The sequence below is a fragment of the Ochotona curzoniae genome, unplaced genomic scaffold, assembly GCF_017591425.1.
Source record: "Ochotona curzoniae isolate NIBS_2020 unplaced genomic scaffold, NIBS_Ocur_1.0 contig_2318, whole genome shotgun sequence".
NCBI classification, from domain to species: domain Eukaryota; kingdom Metazoa; phylum Chordata; class Mammalia; order Lagomorpha; family Ochotonidae; genus Ochotona; species Ochotona curzoniae.
Genome location: NW_024465419.1, coordinates 12,050,291 through 12,069,752, shown reverse-complemented (window position 1 = coordinate 12,069,752; position 19,462 = coordinate 12,050,291). Strand labels below are relative to the sequence as shown.

Genomic DNA, 19,462 nt, shown 5'->3' with positions numbered 1-19,462 from the left:
AGACTTGAACCTGGTGCTATAGTCTTTTTGGGACTTTTTACTCAAAGGAGAAAATTATGAGATCAGGAATCTTAAGTATCTTCTTTGTATATGCTTAGAATATATAATGATTTGAAGCTATATCACTATTTTAGATAGCACATTTATATAATTTTGCTTAATTAGTAAAAAAAAAAAAAGCAAATAAGATTCTGCCTTAGATTTTTGAGGAAACAGACATGACATTAATTTAGAAAGGGTTTAGGAGCTCGGCGTGGTAGTATAGAGGGTAGTGCTGCTGCCTGTGACTCTTGCATGCCATATGGAATCTGGTTCATGTCCTGGCTGCTCCAGCTCTTGTCCAGCTTCCTGCTAATGGCCTGGGAAAAGCAGCAGAGGATGGCCCAGGTACTTGATTCCCTGTAACCCAACAGGAACCCCTGGCTTCAGCCTGGCACAGCCCTGGCAGTTACAGCCACTGGGGGCAATGAACCAGCAGATGAAAGATATCTCTCTCCCCTCTCTCTCTCTCCCTCCATTCCCCTTCTCTTCCCTTTTTCCTTTCTCTCCTTGTCTCTTTCTCTGTAACTTTCAAATAAATAAGTAACTTTATTTTTTTTTTAAGTAGAAAGGGGCTAGGACAGATGCAGGAAGGGAAGAGTGACCGTTAGGTGTCCTCACTTCCTAGTTCATCTGTTGTCCCCAGACAGAATTGTCAGATATGAGCTTGGCCTATGCATGTCTCCGTGTCGTCATTTTTCCCAGTTCCTGTTGTGTTCTTTCCCTCCTACTTCCCCAAAAATCTGTTTAAAACACGATGAGATATGCAACTATAAAATTATAATAACATTTAGTGTTCATGAAACCCATTTTTTCCTCATAATTGTGAAACCTTGAGCTAAGGGAGTGAATCACTGAGCATGGCCTTCCAGTGCCAGGACGCCATTGACCCGGGAAGAAGAGTACTTAGGGGACTGCTTTCTCATTTTTCCATAGGTGTTATCATTATTCATGCCAACTGTGTTATCCCTCTTCGGCTGGCATGGTTCACTTTGCATGGTCCACATGCAGCTGGATGCAAATCCTGTGGCATTTCTGGGAAGTCAAGAACTCTTCATTTCCCTCAGAACAAGGTGTTCAGCTGGATATGGCACCCAGGGTATGGAGTTCCCTCGAGGTATTGAAAGAGGCTGCTGCTCTGTGTGCCTCTGCTGAGTCGGGCAGTTAAAGAGGTGGAACCCAGCCATTGCCCTTGTGGCCATTTGTGGGGATAACTAGCGACTAGAATATCTCTTTCCCTGAGCCTCTCCTTGACTCTGAATTTCAAAAGAAGCAAGTCTTTAAATATTAGCTATATTAAAATATTATTTGGCCTTCTCCTGGCTGAATAGTATCAGTTCCCCTAACCTTCAGTCAGGCATTCTTTTCTAAGCTTTGAATCTCTTTTTCAATAGCCTCTGGACCTTCCCCATCATGTGTACATCCTCTGACGACTTTTTGAAATAAAGTTTGATGAAATTCAGAAGTATGTCAATAGCTTCAGTTTTAGCAACCTAGTTTTTAATGTGTAATCACTTTACTCTTGGCAACAAATTAAAGCACAAATTTCCAAAATCATTTATCAGGTGGAACACATCTTGAAATATTTTTGGAAGAACAATTTAGGTAATATTCATAAATCCCATTGTTGTTGACATAGATCATATTAAAGTTATGATTAATTGTGATTTTGTTCTCTACACATGAATATTTTTATCATAATTTCGTGAAGAAATTAAAAATTAAATGACATTTTAAGTATTTAAGAATTTCTTTTAATTTTCACAATGACTTTTTACCCTTTTAGAAGTCATGTACAAATTTAGAAAGTAAGTGAATATTGTGAACATTTTTGGGAATGCGTGAAGAAGGCGGGAAACAACCCTACTCTTTAAAACTTCACCTTCCAAAGGAATGAATAGTAGTTAACTTTTTCTTTATAAACTTTAAAAAATATTTTCTTTATATTTTAAAAGCAAGATTCTAGAGAGAAAGAGAGCTCTTCTATCTGTGGATTAACTCACATGGCTGCAGTAGTTGGGGCTGGGTCAGGCCCATGCTCTTCTGGGTCTTCCCCATGGGTGCAGAAGCCCAAGAACTTGGACCATCCCCTGCTGCTTTCCCCAGTACATTAGCAGGGAGTTGGATTGGAAGTAAAGCAGCTGGGACTCAAACCTTTATCTGAATGGGATACTGGTACTGTATAGCAACTTATATACCATGCTACAGCACTGGCTCCAAGTTTTTTCTGGTCTTTAATCCTACAAGCAAGGAATTGAATTAATAAGGACCAAAATTGAGGAACAAGGTAATTTTGAACATCAAATTTGTTAGTAATTTTTTAAAAAAAAAATATATCCGCTAATGTCAGAGTTAATTTGCAGCTGGAGAAATTGATGCCTCTTTTATATCATTATTCTATTTTTTAAAAGTGTTTGCCACAGCAACCACAAATACACAGGACAGTGGTTACTATCTTGCAACTTCTTACTGTGTTCTTCTTCTTCTTGTTCTTTTCAGTAAATTTTAAGTCAGAAACATCACCTTGTCCATCCCAGTTCTTGTAGCACATGTCTCCCTGGCAATGCAACTCAACACTGTGGCATGTGTTTCATATCGTGTAGCCAAACATTACTAAGCAATTACAGCTGCCCCCTGCCATTAGCTTTTAAAGCAGGCTTACTCTATTTTCCTCTATAGAAAGAAAAAAAATTTTTTTTTCAGTTTTGTAACCATTCTTTCTGTGTAACAAAGATACACTCTAAATGTTAAATACTAGGTTTTCATTTAAGCAATGGAAAATATTTAGAAGTAAAGGCATGTACATTTGAATGAAACATTATGTATAGCATATGTTGGTTGGTAATTTCTTGTTATAAAGTCATCCAAACAGAAAAATCTGATGAAATATTGCCCTTTTTTAATGAAAGTTTATGTTTAAAATTTTTTAAACTAGGTATAGCACTCACTGTTTTTTTTTTCATCTTAGAAATTCCAAAATTTTGAGTGTGGATCCACAAAGGTATTTGGCCATCGTTTTCTTAGGTCAGTCCGTAATAGATCCTTAAAACCGCAATGTACGTGAGAAGTGGTGATCATTACACATCCATATTTTGGGGCATTATGTTCATCTTCCTGCCTGTGAAATCAGCAGCGGATCTCAAACCAGCAGGTCTGCATTCCAGGCAAGAAGCGGAAAAACCAGAAGGGATGATGCAGCTGCAATAAAAACAGAGTGTTCCTAGAAACCCTTACTTATGGGTGATTGGCCAGAAGTATATGATTTGGCCAGTGTTACCCACGACAGAGACATCTGCTCTACCCATCGTGTGGGAAAAGGTACTACAGAAAATAGATGTGCAACTTTTTCACTTTGAGACACAGTTGACACTAGTGGTGGCTTACATGATTAGCAGAGTATTAGGAGCAGTGCACCAAAACTGTTGGGAATGGATTCCTGGAGTACTGTAGATTCCTGGAATACAATTTCATAGTAATTTGCTTTCTTTGATTAACCCAGTGGGTTAGTCTGCCTTTCCCATCCCTGCTGATACTACTTATCTCTGGTTGAACTTTTACTTTGCTCTCACATTAATGAGAAGATTACTTTTCAGCCTTTTGTTTTCCTCTGTCTCTAAAGGTAAAACACCTGCTCAGGGCATCTTTCTGTTTGTTGTGAAAATTTTTATAAAATATTAAGATGTTCCCCACTTTATTCTCTCTAGTGGAAAATGTGTGATTTCCCCCTATTCCTTCCCAGTGTGTGCTTCTGCTCTTAATATTTAAGCCACACTGGAGGCCACTTAAAAAGTACATGAAGTTTTCCATGTACTCCCATAATGCTTTACATGAATTTGCTCAGATAATGGTGTCTGAGTTAGGAGTCACTGGGCTATCAGAAGATCCCAAATGTTTCATTGCAGCCTCAGGGTGAGAGTGATGATTCTCAGCTAAAGAGCTCCATGCATCCTCAAAAAGGAGCAAACAAGGAGGATATTAAGGGGAATCTGCAGGGAAGTCACAGTGCGTGGAAGAAGTGCTGAGAGCAGCGGGTGCCTGGCCTCCTGTGGGGAGAGGAGGAGGCTGTGGAGAGGCAACCTGGGCAGGGAGTGCCACTTTCTTCGGTAGGTTACTAGTGCTATAATGTCTGTCTGTTGTTATTTTACCAAAGCACTAACACAATCAATTTACTTTTTTAAAAGAATGCCACCTAGAAATAGGTGGCTTCAATGGAATGCTTCAATGAAAAGCTTCTATTCATTTGACAGAGAAAGTTAGGTGGTAATAGTGGTCTCCATGGGTTTCTTATATTCCCAAGAGTTCACACACACGCACAAGTTTTTCCTCTTTTCTCTGTATCTGACTTTTCTTCATAAAGTTATAACACTTGTACTGAATGTTAAGTTTTCAAATGTCTTTGTGTGTGTTTCCCGTATTAATATTTTTGATGAAAATTAGAACTAACAGCACAACTAAGTATCTAATTCTATTACAGAATTACCCTTCCCTTGAAAAGAAAGAACATTAAGCAAAGGATTTGTTTGGTAATCTTCTCTCCCCTACATTATGATTTGATTTACTGAAGTATTTTATAGAAAATGTGTGCAATTTGAGCCATACTTAAATACTCATAAAAACTCTCTTAAAAAAGACAGCAGTGGAGAATAACTGGGGTTTAATTCTAGGCTTTATTTTGGAATAATAGGTTGCCATAGGAACCAATTTTCAATTCTGAAGAAAGAGAATATTTCTTGTAATGATGAGACCCAGAGACAAATCAAGGATACTTAAAATCTGTTGAAACGTTACAGGAATGCTTGTGTCCCATCCAAATGTCGGTAATAGAACCTTGTCAGATGAATCAATTTCCTTCTTTCTTTCTTCTCTCCCCTCTTGCTTCAACACAAGGAAATTGCAAGGAAAAAAAAAGATGAACATCACAAACACAGCATCTTTGAAGATTCTTGGAGATTGTCTAAAGATTATTTATTTATTTGAAAAACAGAGCAATGGCGACAAAAGGGAGAAGTGAGGGTGGGAGGTAATGAAGTAGAGGAGAGGAAAAGATACTTTCCATTAGCTGGATCATTTCCCAAATGCCTGCCACAGCTGAGGCTAAGGCCATGCCAAAGCCAACAGCCAGCAATTCAGCCGGGTCAACCAGTTGGGTGGCAGACACCCAAGTACTTGAGTCCTCATCTGTTGCCTCTCAGATGAATTAGTAATAAGCTGGGTTGGAAATGCAGAGCTGCAGGAACTAAAGTTGGCACTGTATCATGTAAGGAGTTGTGATAGCCCGATGTGCTTTGCCACAACTCCCATCCCTAAATCTTAGCTATCAAAATCTTGGTTGATCATTAAAATATCATAACCTTTTTTATACATTTTATTCATTTTTGGCATACCATTAAAGATCCATTCTTCCAGGAAATCTAAAGGCTGCTTTGGCCGTTGTCTTGGTGAACTGTCCCTAGAGAGTTCCTTTGTGTAGAGGATATGGGAGTATTCTAAGTTTGTAGATTTCCATGAGTATTGATGATTTAGACTGTGCTAATTTGGTGGAATTTCTCCATATCCTTTTGGTTGGCGTTATCTGGGTTCTGTGCTTCCAAGCCATCTAATTCTGAACATCTGTAACACCTGGGAGGAGGGCCTTCAAATAAACAGGTGTGCTGAAGGTCTTTTTGTGTCTTTCAAGCAAAACAAGGGTCTTGAGGATGTCTGTGGAAGAATGGATTTAAAGATAAATTTTGTTTTGGTACAAAACCAACTTGGAGTTGTGTATTCAGATGGTATTCATCATGTTCATAGAAAGGCATGTTATGAACAAATTACACAAGGCTTTCAGATTTTTGCACCTAGTAAACCTATATTTCAATTTCATTTTTCCATGAGCTTTCTGAAGTACTATCGTGCTTGCATATGCTGAATATTAGATTTGTATGTGTGTTTTTTTCTTTAAGATTTATTATTGTTGTTTAATATTTATTTATTATTATCATTTTATAATACTGTTCCATAGGCCTTGGAATTTCCCTTGCCCCCACTCCAAGTCCCCTCCCTTCTCACTGAGTTCCCCTATATTTATTATTATGGTATAGTTCTTCATAAAGTCATATGTCCATCATTGTGGGTATGGACAATGGCAAAGATTCCTGCATCTTATTGTCAAGATATATTTAGCAGTTTCATTGGGAGTCCATCTTTGATCTGGAAGTAGAGATACGCACTGCATTGTATCCTCACATCTGGATATGATAGTATCCATTACAGTTACTATACACCCCCTTAAATGAGAAGCCACAATACAAAAGCAACAACAGGAAGAAGTTCTCAAGAGGTTTTAATAGTTCAATAGTCCTGAACTGCTGTCAATCCCACCACTCCAATCACAATGAAATCTCTCCAGAATCCACTGGCTGACACAGTCCACCTTAGAATTTTCATCTGCCCAGATATGCACTGCCAACACTTGGTTGGAGTAGTCGATCATTTGTTCTTTCCTCCATCCTCTACCATGGTACCAGGTGTCCTCTGCAGGCTCCAATTTACTGCCATGTCCTTCATGTGCATTTGGATATGCTGTCCACTGCTTCATCTGAACCACTGAGGATGCCCACCTCTGACACATACACTCCACAGTCAGACCACGGAACCTGCACTTCTCTGCATGGTTGGGGTTCTGAGTCCAGTGGTTCAGTTGGTAGGGAATTGCCGAAGAAACCTCATTTGAGGCCATCCCAGACCTGATTCGTGTGTGTGTGTGTGTGTGTGTGTGTGTGTGTGTGTGTGTGTGTGTGTGTGTATGTATGCAGGATCCGGCATAGTCTATCACCCAAATCAGCCTATGCACATATATTGGTAGTTGCAGTTGCTGGGTCAGTTCTGTCTCCAGCCCTGTGTTTTACGCAAACCAAAGGGTGTTGGAGTACAGTCTGATCCTGCCCACCACATACTCAGCCTTCATGCAAACCAGTGGGAGCTGCAGCTTAGTTGCAGCAACCTGCAGTAACACCCACCAGGCCCGCCCCCTACCCAGGCTTCCATGCTTACCAGTGTATATAGCTGACTGGTCCCGTCTGCCCCATGTCCTGTTCAGTTCTCGTACATGTAAATAAGCATTGAAGCCCAGTTCATCCCAGCCAGACCCACTATCTAGACTACACTGGTGCCAGCAGGTGCCACCATCTGTCAGGCCATGCCTGCACCTGACAGAATTTGCCCCATGCCAGCATCTGCCAGTTGATGCTGTGGCAAAGCCCAACATACCCATACCCACTCTGGTTTATGCATGTATCAGAGGGTACAGTCAGCCCAGCCTGGTTTTTCCCTGATCCAGGCACATATAAGCCATCAGATGTTGTGGCCCTGGTCTGTCCCCATCCCTGCTCTCATGCTCACAAGTGGGAGTAGTGGCCTAATAGGGGGATCCCCGCAGCTCCCCCACTGGGTCCATCCCCACCCCCCCCACCCCCTTGGTTTCACATGTGCTGGTTGGGTGCTGCAGCCCAGTTTGGCATAGCCTACCTCACCTTGGCATTTGCCTTTGGGTGCTGTAGCCTGACTGGGACCAACCCACCATCAATTCCAGCTCACACTGGTAGGGGCTACAGCCTAGCCCAGCCCTGCCAGCCCCTAGTCCCGGCACTAATGTGCACTGGCTGGTATTGCATCACAGCCTGGCCTGACCCACACTCCATTCTGGCACTTTGATTCGCGAGCGGGTGATAAGGACTGACCCAGCCTAGCCTGCCCCCGACCTGTGCCAGATATATACTGGTGGGTACCGTATTTTGTCCTGGTCTGGGCTGCTCCCCATCTTGGTTCTTGCGCCAGATCTCGTGCACATTGGTGGGTCCATGGGCCAGACCTACTTAGTCCACTTTCTGTCCCTCAGGAACAGTGACTTTTCCTGACCAGCTCTCACCCATTCCAGTTCTTGTTTTTGGGTGCTACAGTCCATCCAAGCCTGGTCCATACCCAGACACAGCTTCCAGATGACTCAGCAGGGGCAGAGACCTAGCCTAGCCCATCCTGTACCTACCCTGGTTCTCATGAGCACCAGCGGGTGCTGGAGTCTAGCCCAATTCAGCACATCCCAGACCCAGCCCACACCCATGCCCAGGGACTCTGCAGCCAAATCCAGACCAGACTGCAGCCCCGTCCCTGGTCCTCATGCTCACCAGTGAGAATGACCACCCATTCAGGGTGTCCCCTTTGTTCCCTGACCAGGCCTGTTCCCATCCACAGATTTCACTGACATGTGCCAGTGGTTACCCTGACCTGGCCTGGCAGAGCCCCTCATCCGTCTTAGCCTTTGCCTTCAGATGCTACAGCCTAGCCTGGCCTGGCCTTCCCCCAGTCCCAACTCTCACTGGTGGGTGCTTCAATCTGGCCCTGCTCAATCTGCTCCCGTCCCTGGCTCATGTAAACCAGTAGGTGTGATACCCTAGCCCGGCATGACCTGCACTCCAGCCTGGTTTCTGCTCTTGCCAGTGGGCTAAGGTTTGCTCAGCCCTGCCCAGTCCACCCTCTTTCAAAACCAAACCACACACTTGCCAACGGATGGGGCTACCTTGCCCAGCTTGCCTGAACCCTTGGTCTGGACCATATGCTCACCAGTGGGAGCTGTGACCCACTAGGAGAGTTTCCCAGGTTTCCCCACTTGGCCCACTCCCAGACCCAGATCTCACATGCTCCAGCAGGTGCTAGGCCCTTGCCCGGCATAGCCTGCCTCTCCTTATTGCTCTTTGTATGAGCTGGTGGATGTTGCAGTCCAGCTTGCCCCATACCCTGTTTTAGAATGCACATGCAAGTGCTGCAAGTTGGACCTGCCCAGCCTATTCTCAGCCCCAGTACCTGTGAGTATTGGTGAGTTCCATGGTCACACCTAGTTCAGCCCATCACCACCCCAACTCTTGAGCCAAGCAGCAGGACTTGTATTTCCACAGGGTTGGGCCCACTTATCCTCCACAGAATTTACCCCCAGGCCTGGTTCTCTCACGTGCTGGTTAGTTTCCTGACTCTGCCTAATGAGACCGGTTCCCTGTTCTGACACTCAGTCAGGTAATGGGATCGAGCCCTGCTAGACAGGCCCTTAGCCTAGCTTTCGTGTGGACTGGTGTGTGGTGGTCATCAGTGTTCCATGCTGACAAGCCCATGTCAGGACTCCCATGTGGGCTAGTGAATCAGTGTGGACCCATAAGGATCTTCCAGTCTCTTCTCCAAACCACCAGATCTCAGTCCCCTTGCTTATTTGCAAGTACAGTGACTTTGTCGTTTGGTGTCCCTCAGATTTCCTTCGTCACCTGCATGCACAGTGGCCTTATCTATGGATGTCCGCAGGCAGTAGTATTTGATGCCCCCCAGACCTCAGAGCTCGCCACTGGGCAGCCTGCAGGCAGAGCCCAGCACCACTTGGTGTTCAGGCAGCCCACAAGCCCAGCACCCTCCCCCCACCAGCAGCCATAGATGGGGGACTAGGTTCCCCCACAGGCAGCCTGGCGCTGCACAGGTTCTCCCAGTCACAGCCACGTGACTGGGAGAATAAGATGCCCGCTCTGCTGCTCAGACTAACCTGGGTTCTGCCCACCAAGGTGGCAGCGGTGGGGGAAGCCATGGTCCTGAGCATCCTCAGAGGCGTCCGAGATATGTCCCCAGCATGATTGTTGTGGACAAAGGAAATTCTCGAAATTTGGGCTTGGACATGCCCAGGACTCTGCCCCCACCCAGCAGCGGAAGATGGGGAGCTAGGTTCCCCAGCAGGCAGCCTGGCACGGCACAGGTTCTCCCAGCCACAGTCATGTGCCCGGGAGAGTAAGGTACCTGCTCTGCTGCTCAGACTTACGTTGAATATTAGATTTATTATGATACTATCAGGACATACCATTCTAATAATTATAGTACTCACAACAGATTCTCAAATACACTATCACCAAATAATAATAATGATGAAGAAAAGTAATAATGATGAAGAAAGGAATTAGTTCTTAAGCTGCCTCTTGAGATACCCACATCCCACAGCAGAATGCCTAGAATTTAGTCTGTTCCATTCCTCATTCCAGCATCCTACTAATACATACCCTGCGAAGCAACAGGTAAGGGTGCAAATACTGGATTTTCTAACACCCATATAGAAGATCTAGTTGGAGTTCATGTCTCCTACCTTCTGCCTGGTCCAGCTTGTGTGTGTATGTGTGTGTCTCAAAATTTTTAAATATCATAGAAGATCTTATCATTCCTTCCTATGTTTATGTATGCATATTGAGCATCTATCTGGACAGTCACAAATACTTATTGACATTCAGTTGTCTTATGTGTGAAATTAGCAGAGCAAGATATTTGGATTTCTACATTTATAAACTGTAAAATACATGATAAATACATTACTTTTACTAATAATTACAATTTTTGTGTTTAATATATAATGGTTCACTTGATCAAAAGTTGGACTTTCTATCAGAATACCTTTGAGAAAATGAAAAAGACTTCTGGGTGGGTATTAAAAATATGCTTACTCACTCTCTAAATGTTAAGGTGATAATTAAAAACACAATCCGCTGTCTCTCTAAGAAATATCTGTATATCCATGTGAATAATAGCATTATCATGGTAGTCAAAATATAGAAGCAACCCAAATGTGTGTTGGCAAATGAGTAGATAAACAAATTGTGTTTTAATATGCAACAGATTTTATTTAGCCTTTAAAAAGAGCAAAATTCTGACACATGGTTAATCATTATGGTAAGTGAAATGAGCCACTGATGGTACTTACCTAAGGTGTCTAGCAAAGTGATACATAAAAACAGAAAATAAGCTGGTACCAGCAGGGACTTAAAAGCAAGAAATGGGCATGTTATGTCACTGAACTTTATACACTTAAAAAGGTCAATTTTGTGTTGTAGTTAGCAACAATAAAAAAAATTGGAAAACACTTGCCATCTTTACATGTCCAGTTCAGTGGTATGTTAATGTCACTCCATCGTCACTGCAGTTCATTTCTCTTCGTTTAGACCACAGCTTCTCTGTGGTTTTGATTACTGTGTCTCATGTCAGTCGAACTATACAGAATTCATCCTTTGTGATCAGCTTGTGCTTTTTTTTTTTCTTTAGCAAAATATCCTCTAAATTTATCCCGTTGTAGGCTATTGCACAGAATTTCCTGCTGGCTCACATTTTGCTTGTTTTATCTGTTGACGGACACTCAGATTGCCCCCCATATTTTAGCTGTTGCAAATAATACTGTAATGAAAGAGAACCTACCAATGTATCTTCAAGACTCTGTTCCCAGTTCTTTTGGATACGTACCTAGAAATAAAGTGGTAAATTTTGTATATTTTTTAATAACCTGTCTTGTAAAGCAAAATGCATTAAGAAGAAGTCAATATGAGCATTTTGACAGGGAAGACCATGCCATTTCAAGGCAGTGAGATGAAATAATTGAAATAAGCTTCACCGTTACTACCCTCTCTTATATTCTCACTTGAACAAACTTACACAAAGCACAAGTCTGCCATAGAAAATACACATGGAGCTTAAAGTTGAAGCATAGGTTGAGAAAGGACATTTTCTCTGACAATTCCATCTCCTACATCCTAGTTTTGTTTGTTGTTCATTTTGTTTTTAAGTTAAAGAAGCTCAGATTCTCCAAGTCACCACATGAAGTGGGCATCCATCACTTCAAATGCATTCCATATTCATAACAGTTAACAACACAGTAGTTTTAAGCTGTGTTAGTACTATTACAAATACATTCTCCATGTGCCAGGTCACTCTTTTGACTATTATGTCTCAATTTAGAGGGACCCAGAGAGACTGGAATGTCTCCATAGGTGAGTAAACAGGCTGCAGATAGATCTGCCAAACTTGGCCTTTGAATAACACACTTCCAGGACAGAGCTGTTATCCACTTCTGCAGCTATTTAAGGGGCAAGTATATGAAAGAGGAACTTATTCAGAACATTGGTGAAAGCTATGGAAGGACAAGATTCAAGTTCACACACTAGGAAGTGCTGCTTATAACGTGGAGTGGCCCAACAGACTGCTCTGTTGGGAGACGGATCTCCATAGGAACGTTTTAAGAAGGTAGAAGCTTACTTTCTAGAATTATATGGGAAATGCCTTCCTTGTTGGTGGTCTCCGGAACATTTATTTGGTTCCCTAGAACTTAAAACCACTGATCAAGACCACAATAGCCAGATGAAAAATCTAGTTATCCTGAATATTTAGTTACCACTTTAATCATTTAGTGTAAAATAAAGTGAGGAGCCACATTGAAAGATTCCGAGCAGAACAATGACATGGTTTGACTTGAATTTAGCAAGATCACTGTGTTTGCACTGTGAGAATGAAAATGAAAAGTTGGACTCTGAAAGCCGGGAGACTATTTTGGAAACTGCTTCTATGGCCTAGGTAGGTTGGAAATTAGTAGAAACAAAAAACCAAGACAGTAGCAGTGATGGATAGAAGTAATGGATTCGAAAAACAGAATTTAAAAAACCCTGGCCGATGATCAGTTTGGTATGATGGGAAGGAAGGAATCTGAGGTGATTCTTGACTTTATTACTTTGGGGGTTGAGCACATACTGTTAAATTTGACAGGAATAGAATATGTGAGAGGAGGTACAGTTTTTAAGGGAAAGGTCTTGTATTTAGATTTGAAACTGGAAAATTAGCTGGTAATGCAAACTCCCCTCAGATTAAGCAATTCATTAGCAAGCACTTGCAAAGTTGGGTGTAGAATTCAGGAGCAATATCTGAGCTGAGGAAATGGCCTTGGAAGCCATGGGTATAAACATGACAGGTGAAGGCATGGAGGTCCAGGGTGATCATCAGCCATGGAGACCAAGGAAGCAGTCAGATGAATATTAGAAAAAGCAGGCCTGGCACAGAAGCCTAGTGGCAAAATATTCGCCTTTCCCCCAGGAGATCCCATATGGGAACCAGTTTATATCCCAGCTGTCCCACTTCCCATCCAACTCCCTGCTTGTGGCCTGGGAAAGCAGTAGAGGACAGCCTAGAGTGTATACATGTATATGAGCCTGGGCACGTCCTTATAATTTCTTACAGTCCATAATGTATAATTACAATAACAATGTACCCTTAAACAGAACACCAAAATCCCTGTGTTTTTAAAGTTTACTTCCTTTGACAGATTTCCAATACTACTAAAAGGATTTTTCATAAAATCCTGGTGAAGATTCTAAAATTCTAAAATATGTCTGCACTTAAAAGAATATTCTGGATCTTTTCCTAGTCGTTAGTTTAAATTTTATTTGGTTGAATATTTTTGGCCTTTTCCCCTTCTTATTTTATTTGACTTTGTTCTTGATGGAGTTGACTGTGTTGGCCTTGGGTCTGATGAGTGTAGATTTATTATATGGCTCAATAAAATAAAGAAGTCATACTTCAATAAAAATCATGCTAATTTACTTACACAAGCTTAAATTCTCCGTATGTTCTTTGTTACCCAAGGAAATGCAACTTCACCACAAGCACAAAGACCGTCATTCATGGACTACTTTGATAAGCAGGACTTCAAGAACAAGAGTCATGAAAACTGTAATCAGAACATGCATGAGCCTTTCCCCATGTCCAAAAACGTTTTTCCTGATAACTGGAAAGTCCCTCAAGACGGAGACTTTGACTTCGTGAGTATACTTCCGTTCTCTCATCGATGTTTTTTCCTTCTGTCGTTTTTATCACACCAAGAAGTATACTTTATATATATACTTATATGAACTGTGATTGTATGTAAAAGAAGACTATTAATATTCAGTTTGTAGCCATATATGTGGGTAGGGTGAGGTGAAATTGCAGTTTGTGTGTAGAAATGCATTTGTAGGTAAAAATATGCACTTGCAGAAAAATGTAAATAATGGCTTATAGTTAAATAGATGAGTTCAAATGGAGAGAAATGTTTAGGATTCCTTGAAACCAAAGTGACAAGTATTTCAAGAGATGTTTTCAACAATGCAATTATGAGATACATTGACAGTTATCAATACAATTAAAACAGTGTTATGACACAGACATTCAAAATTTGCCCTAATTTTGAAGGTTACCAGAATTCGTTTCTACTTTAAGTTCTGCTTGGTTTGTCAGAAATAATAGTCCTACTGTATTTCTACATAGCATGTGAACTTACGTAAAATCATTCCTTATCTCCTGTCGTATTTTCTTTTTATTGTTTTTTGCTGCCCCTTGATACTTATTTCTTTTGGAAAATACAATTCAGATAAAGTATTTTTAGACAGCTATTTCTACAGCATGAAAGAAATACATTCTCAGAATGAGTTCCTAAAATGAAGTAAAAAATGTTAGAGCAGACTTTTGCTTTACCATGTTTTAAATATATTACTTTTGCATGTTGTTTTATAAGATCTTTTCAAATAAAATAACTACAGTTAGTTATGTTAATTAAGAAATGTACTTATTATGTAAGTAAAATTCAGATCCACAAGGCCTTCAAAAAGTTAATGGAAAATGCATATTTTGAAAACTGCACATAGTTCTCAAAGCCATTTTGTACCCCTAATAATTTATCTTTTAATTCCATTTTCCACAGATTTTTTGAAGTACCTTTGTATGTGTCTGCTTAAAGACTTTGGAAGTAATATGAAGTCATTTTGCTTACATACATTTTGCTTTAAATGCTTTGAGACTATAAATACTTTAAATTTTAAATACCTAGTTTCAAAATCTGTGCTACACAACTCTAATACTAATTGTTAGAAACTGCTAGCAACATAATTTCACAGATTAGCATGAAAATGTTATTTGTAATAACTACCTGCTATTTTTTCATATGCTCAAGTAAAAAAAAGGCAAATGAAATCTGTGTTTCTCCAATTCTAATAAGATTTCATTTTAAGCTATTTATGCTTTAGAAATTTATAAATTATTTAGATTACTGACATTTAAGCTTTAAATCATTCATGAACACAATGAATAATGTAGACTGTTTAGCGTCAGAGAACTTTGCTTTGTCTCAGTCGGAATAAGTCTTATTAGCCTCTGGGAAACAGTCTGAAATGAGCAAGCACAAGTAATGAATAAATTATCATAGTTAAGAAATAACAAATAAAATGATTTAATTCTGTTTCAGCTAGTCTTTGCAGCCACCCCAAACCTTAAGGATGAATGATAACAACTGTTCTGCCAGTCTCACCATTTCATGAATTTGCAGTCTGGACATGCTCAGTTCCGATAATAAAAGGTTCTTCTGCCAGTCTCACCTGAGGTTTCTCAAGTGACTGCAGTTGTCTGTAAACTTGACTGGGACTGAGTAATCTCTAAATTACCCCTCTCCTGTATCTAAGCAGTTGTACTGACTATTGGCTAGGTCATATTACTCCATTAGGCAAACTTGGGGTTTTTATGTGGCAGTAGCAGCCTTTGAAGAGGGTAAAGATGAAGCCTGCCAAGACCATTTGATCTTAGCTTAGAATACACACATTGCCCATTTACAGCAGTATCAGAAAGAATGAAATTCCTAAGGATAGTCTTAACCAAGGAGCTCTCTAAACTATACAATGTTGAATTAAAGAAGATATCAATACATCCAATGGCATCTTGTATTTATGGGTGGGAGGACTTAATGTTGTTAAGATAAAGCCCAAAGTGGTCTACAGAATCCTAATAACCTTTTGTGTGGAAATAGAAAAATTATCGCTAAAATTCACACGGGATCTCAGGGAATCCCAAATAGTTCAACCATCTTGAAAAGGAAAAAGAATGATGATGATGGAAGTTTCTTCTTTCTTGATGTTATACTACAAAGTCACTGCTGTCAAAACAGTTTAGTACTGGCATAAAGATATATTTATTGACCAGTGAAACAGAACAGATAGCCCAAAAATAAACCCTCCTATATATGATTAAATGATTTTGACAAGGTTGCTGACACCTTTATGGAGAGATTAAAGAACAATCTTTAAAAAACAATGATGCTGGGAAAACTACATACCAGAATGCAGAAAAATGAAGTCAAATCTTTACCTTATGTCACTTATAAAAATTAACTCAAAATAGATAAAAGATCTAAATATTGAAGCTAGAATTCTTAGTAAAAACGTGGGAGAGAAGCTACATACATTGGCATTGGATTTGGCAATGATTTCTTGGATGTGGTGGCACCAAAAGTACAGATAACACAACAAAATAGGTACATTAGACTATATAAAAATGAAAAGCCTTTGGGCACCTAGAGGTTACAATACCTGGTTCCTGTGTCAGAGTGCCTGGGTTTGAGATCTAGTTCCACTTCTGAATCCAGCTTCTTGTTAGTTGAGACCCTGGGAAGCAGTGGCCATGGCTCACTTTTTTTTGCCACACATATAGGGAACCTGGGTTGAGTTCTTGACTTTGGCCCCAAGTCAGGGCTATTAGAGACATGTTGGGAGAAAACCAGTAAGTGGTGCTCTTTCAAAAAAAAAAAAAAAAAAGATGAGCTTTTCTTAAAACGTTAAAAGCTTTTTGCTTTAAAGAACACCACCAGCAAAGTGAATGACAATGTATGGAATGAAACAACATATTTGTAAATCTTACATCTAGTAAGAGGTTAATATCCAGAGTATATAGTGAAGTAAAAATCAATAACAACGAAGAAAACAATCCATTTCAAGAATGGTTGAAGGACTTGAACTAATATTACTCCAAAGAAAATGAACAAATGACTAATAATCCCATGAAAAGATGTCCACTATCACTAATCTTGAGAAATGCCAATCAGAATCACAATGAGAAGCTACTGATGTTAGCATCACTGCTGCCAAAAAAACAAAGCGGCACATTAAAGCAAGGGGGAAAAATTAATCAAAATAAATCAGAAAGCCAGTGTGGATTCCAGGAATGTGGAATTTAAATGTTACCTGCTAAAGAGTAAAACAGCAAAGTTATGTGGAAAAGAGCCCTGTGGAAAGAGACTTATGGCATAATGTTTTCACATAGTATGCCAGAAACTCTGATAATTAAGATTTAACAGAAATTAGATCATTGAACTTAAGAAACTAAAGATTACTTATGATTTTGGTAACGGCCTTTGAGTTTACTTTTAAAATGTGTACATACACACTTTTTGACACATAGCCTTCCATTGTCCCTGTGAGGCTTATTCAAGCTTGTGAATCTATTTTCAGGTGGCTAGCTAATACAAGATAACTTTTTCAGTTCATATATTTTAGAGTTCCCTTTTCAGGGGGAATCTCAAGATTTATTAGGAAACATTAAACTAATTTAAGCAATGTTCTACTTTTTTGCTTTGGGCTCTGCCAGACACCATGGTTAAAAATCGTATTTATACTGATTTATTAAGTTAAGAAGACACAATAAATTAATGGTCGGTTTAGTTGTAATCCTTAGCAATAATTCAAGCGTCGTCATGTGGCTTTGGATAAGAGGGAGACTTAGTGAAGGCTTATGTAGTTTATAAAATTATAATGTGGAGGGAGACTTTGTCTAATCATTGAAAGATGGATAGCGGAATAGGCACTCCAAAAATAATGTGAATAATAAAAGCTCACAGGCAGGAAAGCACGAGCTCTATTGGGTGTCAATGAAGTAGCGACTTCCAGGTCTCTGTGGTAGTTTGTTTGGAACAATGTAGGAGATAAATTGGGAAGGTGGGTCTAGGTCAGGTGATGGAAGCCTTACCAGACTGCCAAGTCTGAATTTGTACTTCATAAGCAGTGGGAAGCCACTGAGAAATTTTTAAGTTGAAAAATGACATGGTGAAACATTTTCAGAAAATCTAGAGGCCAGAGAAATCAGTTTTGTGGCATGGGCTTGAAATATTAGAGTAATAAAATGGAAAAGAAGAAAACAAGACAGAAACAGGAATAGATGTAGAAGATATTCTAAAAGATTATGCAATAGAAATAACTGACTTGCTACATTGAAGAGTACTGTTTTGGTTATAGTAATGAACTTTAAATGATAAAAGATGAAAGCAATGAAATACAGATGTTGTCGTAGTAGGAAAGAGACTTTAAGAGATCATATGATGGGATCCAGTTTTTTGCAGGCAGCTTTCTTTTCTGACAGCCACAGGACAGATAGCCCTAAAAAAGTAGTGGGGCTGCCATCCTGGACAGTGATAACTCCTATCAGTGGGAGGCCTTGGACTCTGTCACCTGGAAGAAGTGGGGAATGTTTGTAGACTCCAGAGGATATTGTAAACAGGAGTAAGAAAGAGATGGGATTGCCAGGAAATGAGGCAAGAATTGCTGAGTGTAAGAGCATGGCGAAGGACAAGAAAAATGTGTACAAGGAGTAAGAAGTCCATAAGAGCCCAGTCTGGGTTGGAGCACAGCTGGTGTTACTTGGTAGGATACTTTGCTTGAATGGTATGGTCTACTGAAACCCAGAAGTGTTCCACTGGAGCTGTTGGCTGTTAATGAAGAGGACGATCTGATCTTATTTCTACCCGCCGACCGACCCCATTTTTTAAAAACTTTTTAAAAAGTTGTTTGAAATGCAGAGTGACAGGAAAAGAACCACCTGCTGGTTCACTTCTTCAGTGGTTGCCACAGCTGGGGCTGAACCAGGCTGAAATCAAGAACCTGTGTGAGTGGGAGGGTTCCAAGTGCTTGGGCCATTGGCGTCTGCTTTCCCAGCACATTTGGCAGGAGAGTAGTACGGAAGTAGAGTGGCTGCGGCTTGAACTCACTAACCCCCTGTGCCATTACACTGGCCTTACTTCTTTCCTTCTTGTGTTTGTGTGTATTTCTTCCCCTTTTTTGATGTTTCCCTGGGTTAACTTCCAGAAGAAGACTGAAAGGTTTTGATTCCTATGTATGCTTAATGGAAATTGCTTACAACAAGCAGTACACATAAGTCTTGTCCTACCAAATGCTTATCCTCCAGAGCAGGCTGGCAGCTGACTATTATCTGTCTGTCTACCTACCTACCATTTAAAAGGAAAAATGCAGAGAGAGAGAAAGAGAGAGAGGCATACCGATATCTTCCATCTGCCTAAATGCCACAACAGCCCTATCTGGGCCACATCCAAGCCAGGAGCCCACATGTGTTTTAGCCATCACCAGGATCTGCCGGAACACAAACTAGCAGAAATCTGGAGTTGGAAGTAAATCCCAGACTTGAACCCAGGTACTCATGTATGGCATACTGATTTCCCAAGGAACAATTGCTGCATCGACTGCCCATTCCCCAAGAACATTTGTAAAGGGGAAAGCTTAATTACAGAGGCACCTGCTAAACAGATGTGTGGAGTAGGAAGCATTCTTTGTCTTAAAGCCTGTATGCAATATAATTGGTGTATTTGCTTTTAAGCCTGTAGTATTTGTCTTTCGGTTTTCTATGGATTCTTTCATGTTGTGTTCCTGAATGTAATGATAAATAATAAAACTTAAGATGTCACCAATTTGGGGGTTATGGTATAATGAGAGGAGATGAAATATATTTGAGCTAATTGAACTGTACTAAA

General features: G+C 40.4%; 1 protein-coding gene across 1 annotated transcript in view; it reads left to right on the top strand.

Moving 5' to 3' along the window:
* The window catches only part of STK3 (serine/threonine kinase 3), a 274,727-nt gene that overhangs the window by 199,468 nt on the left and 55,797 nt on the right, over nucleotides 1–19,462 (top strand). Inside the window, exon 10 of the mRNA XM_040972635.1 lies at nucleotides 13,492–13,667. Within this exon, the coding sequence (XP_040828569.1) occupies nucleotides 13,492–13,667 (176 nt within the window). The remainder of the gene's footprint in view (nucleotides 1–13,491; nucleotides 13,668–19,462) is intronic.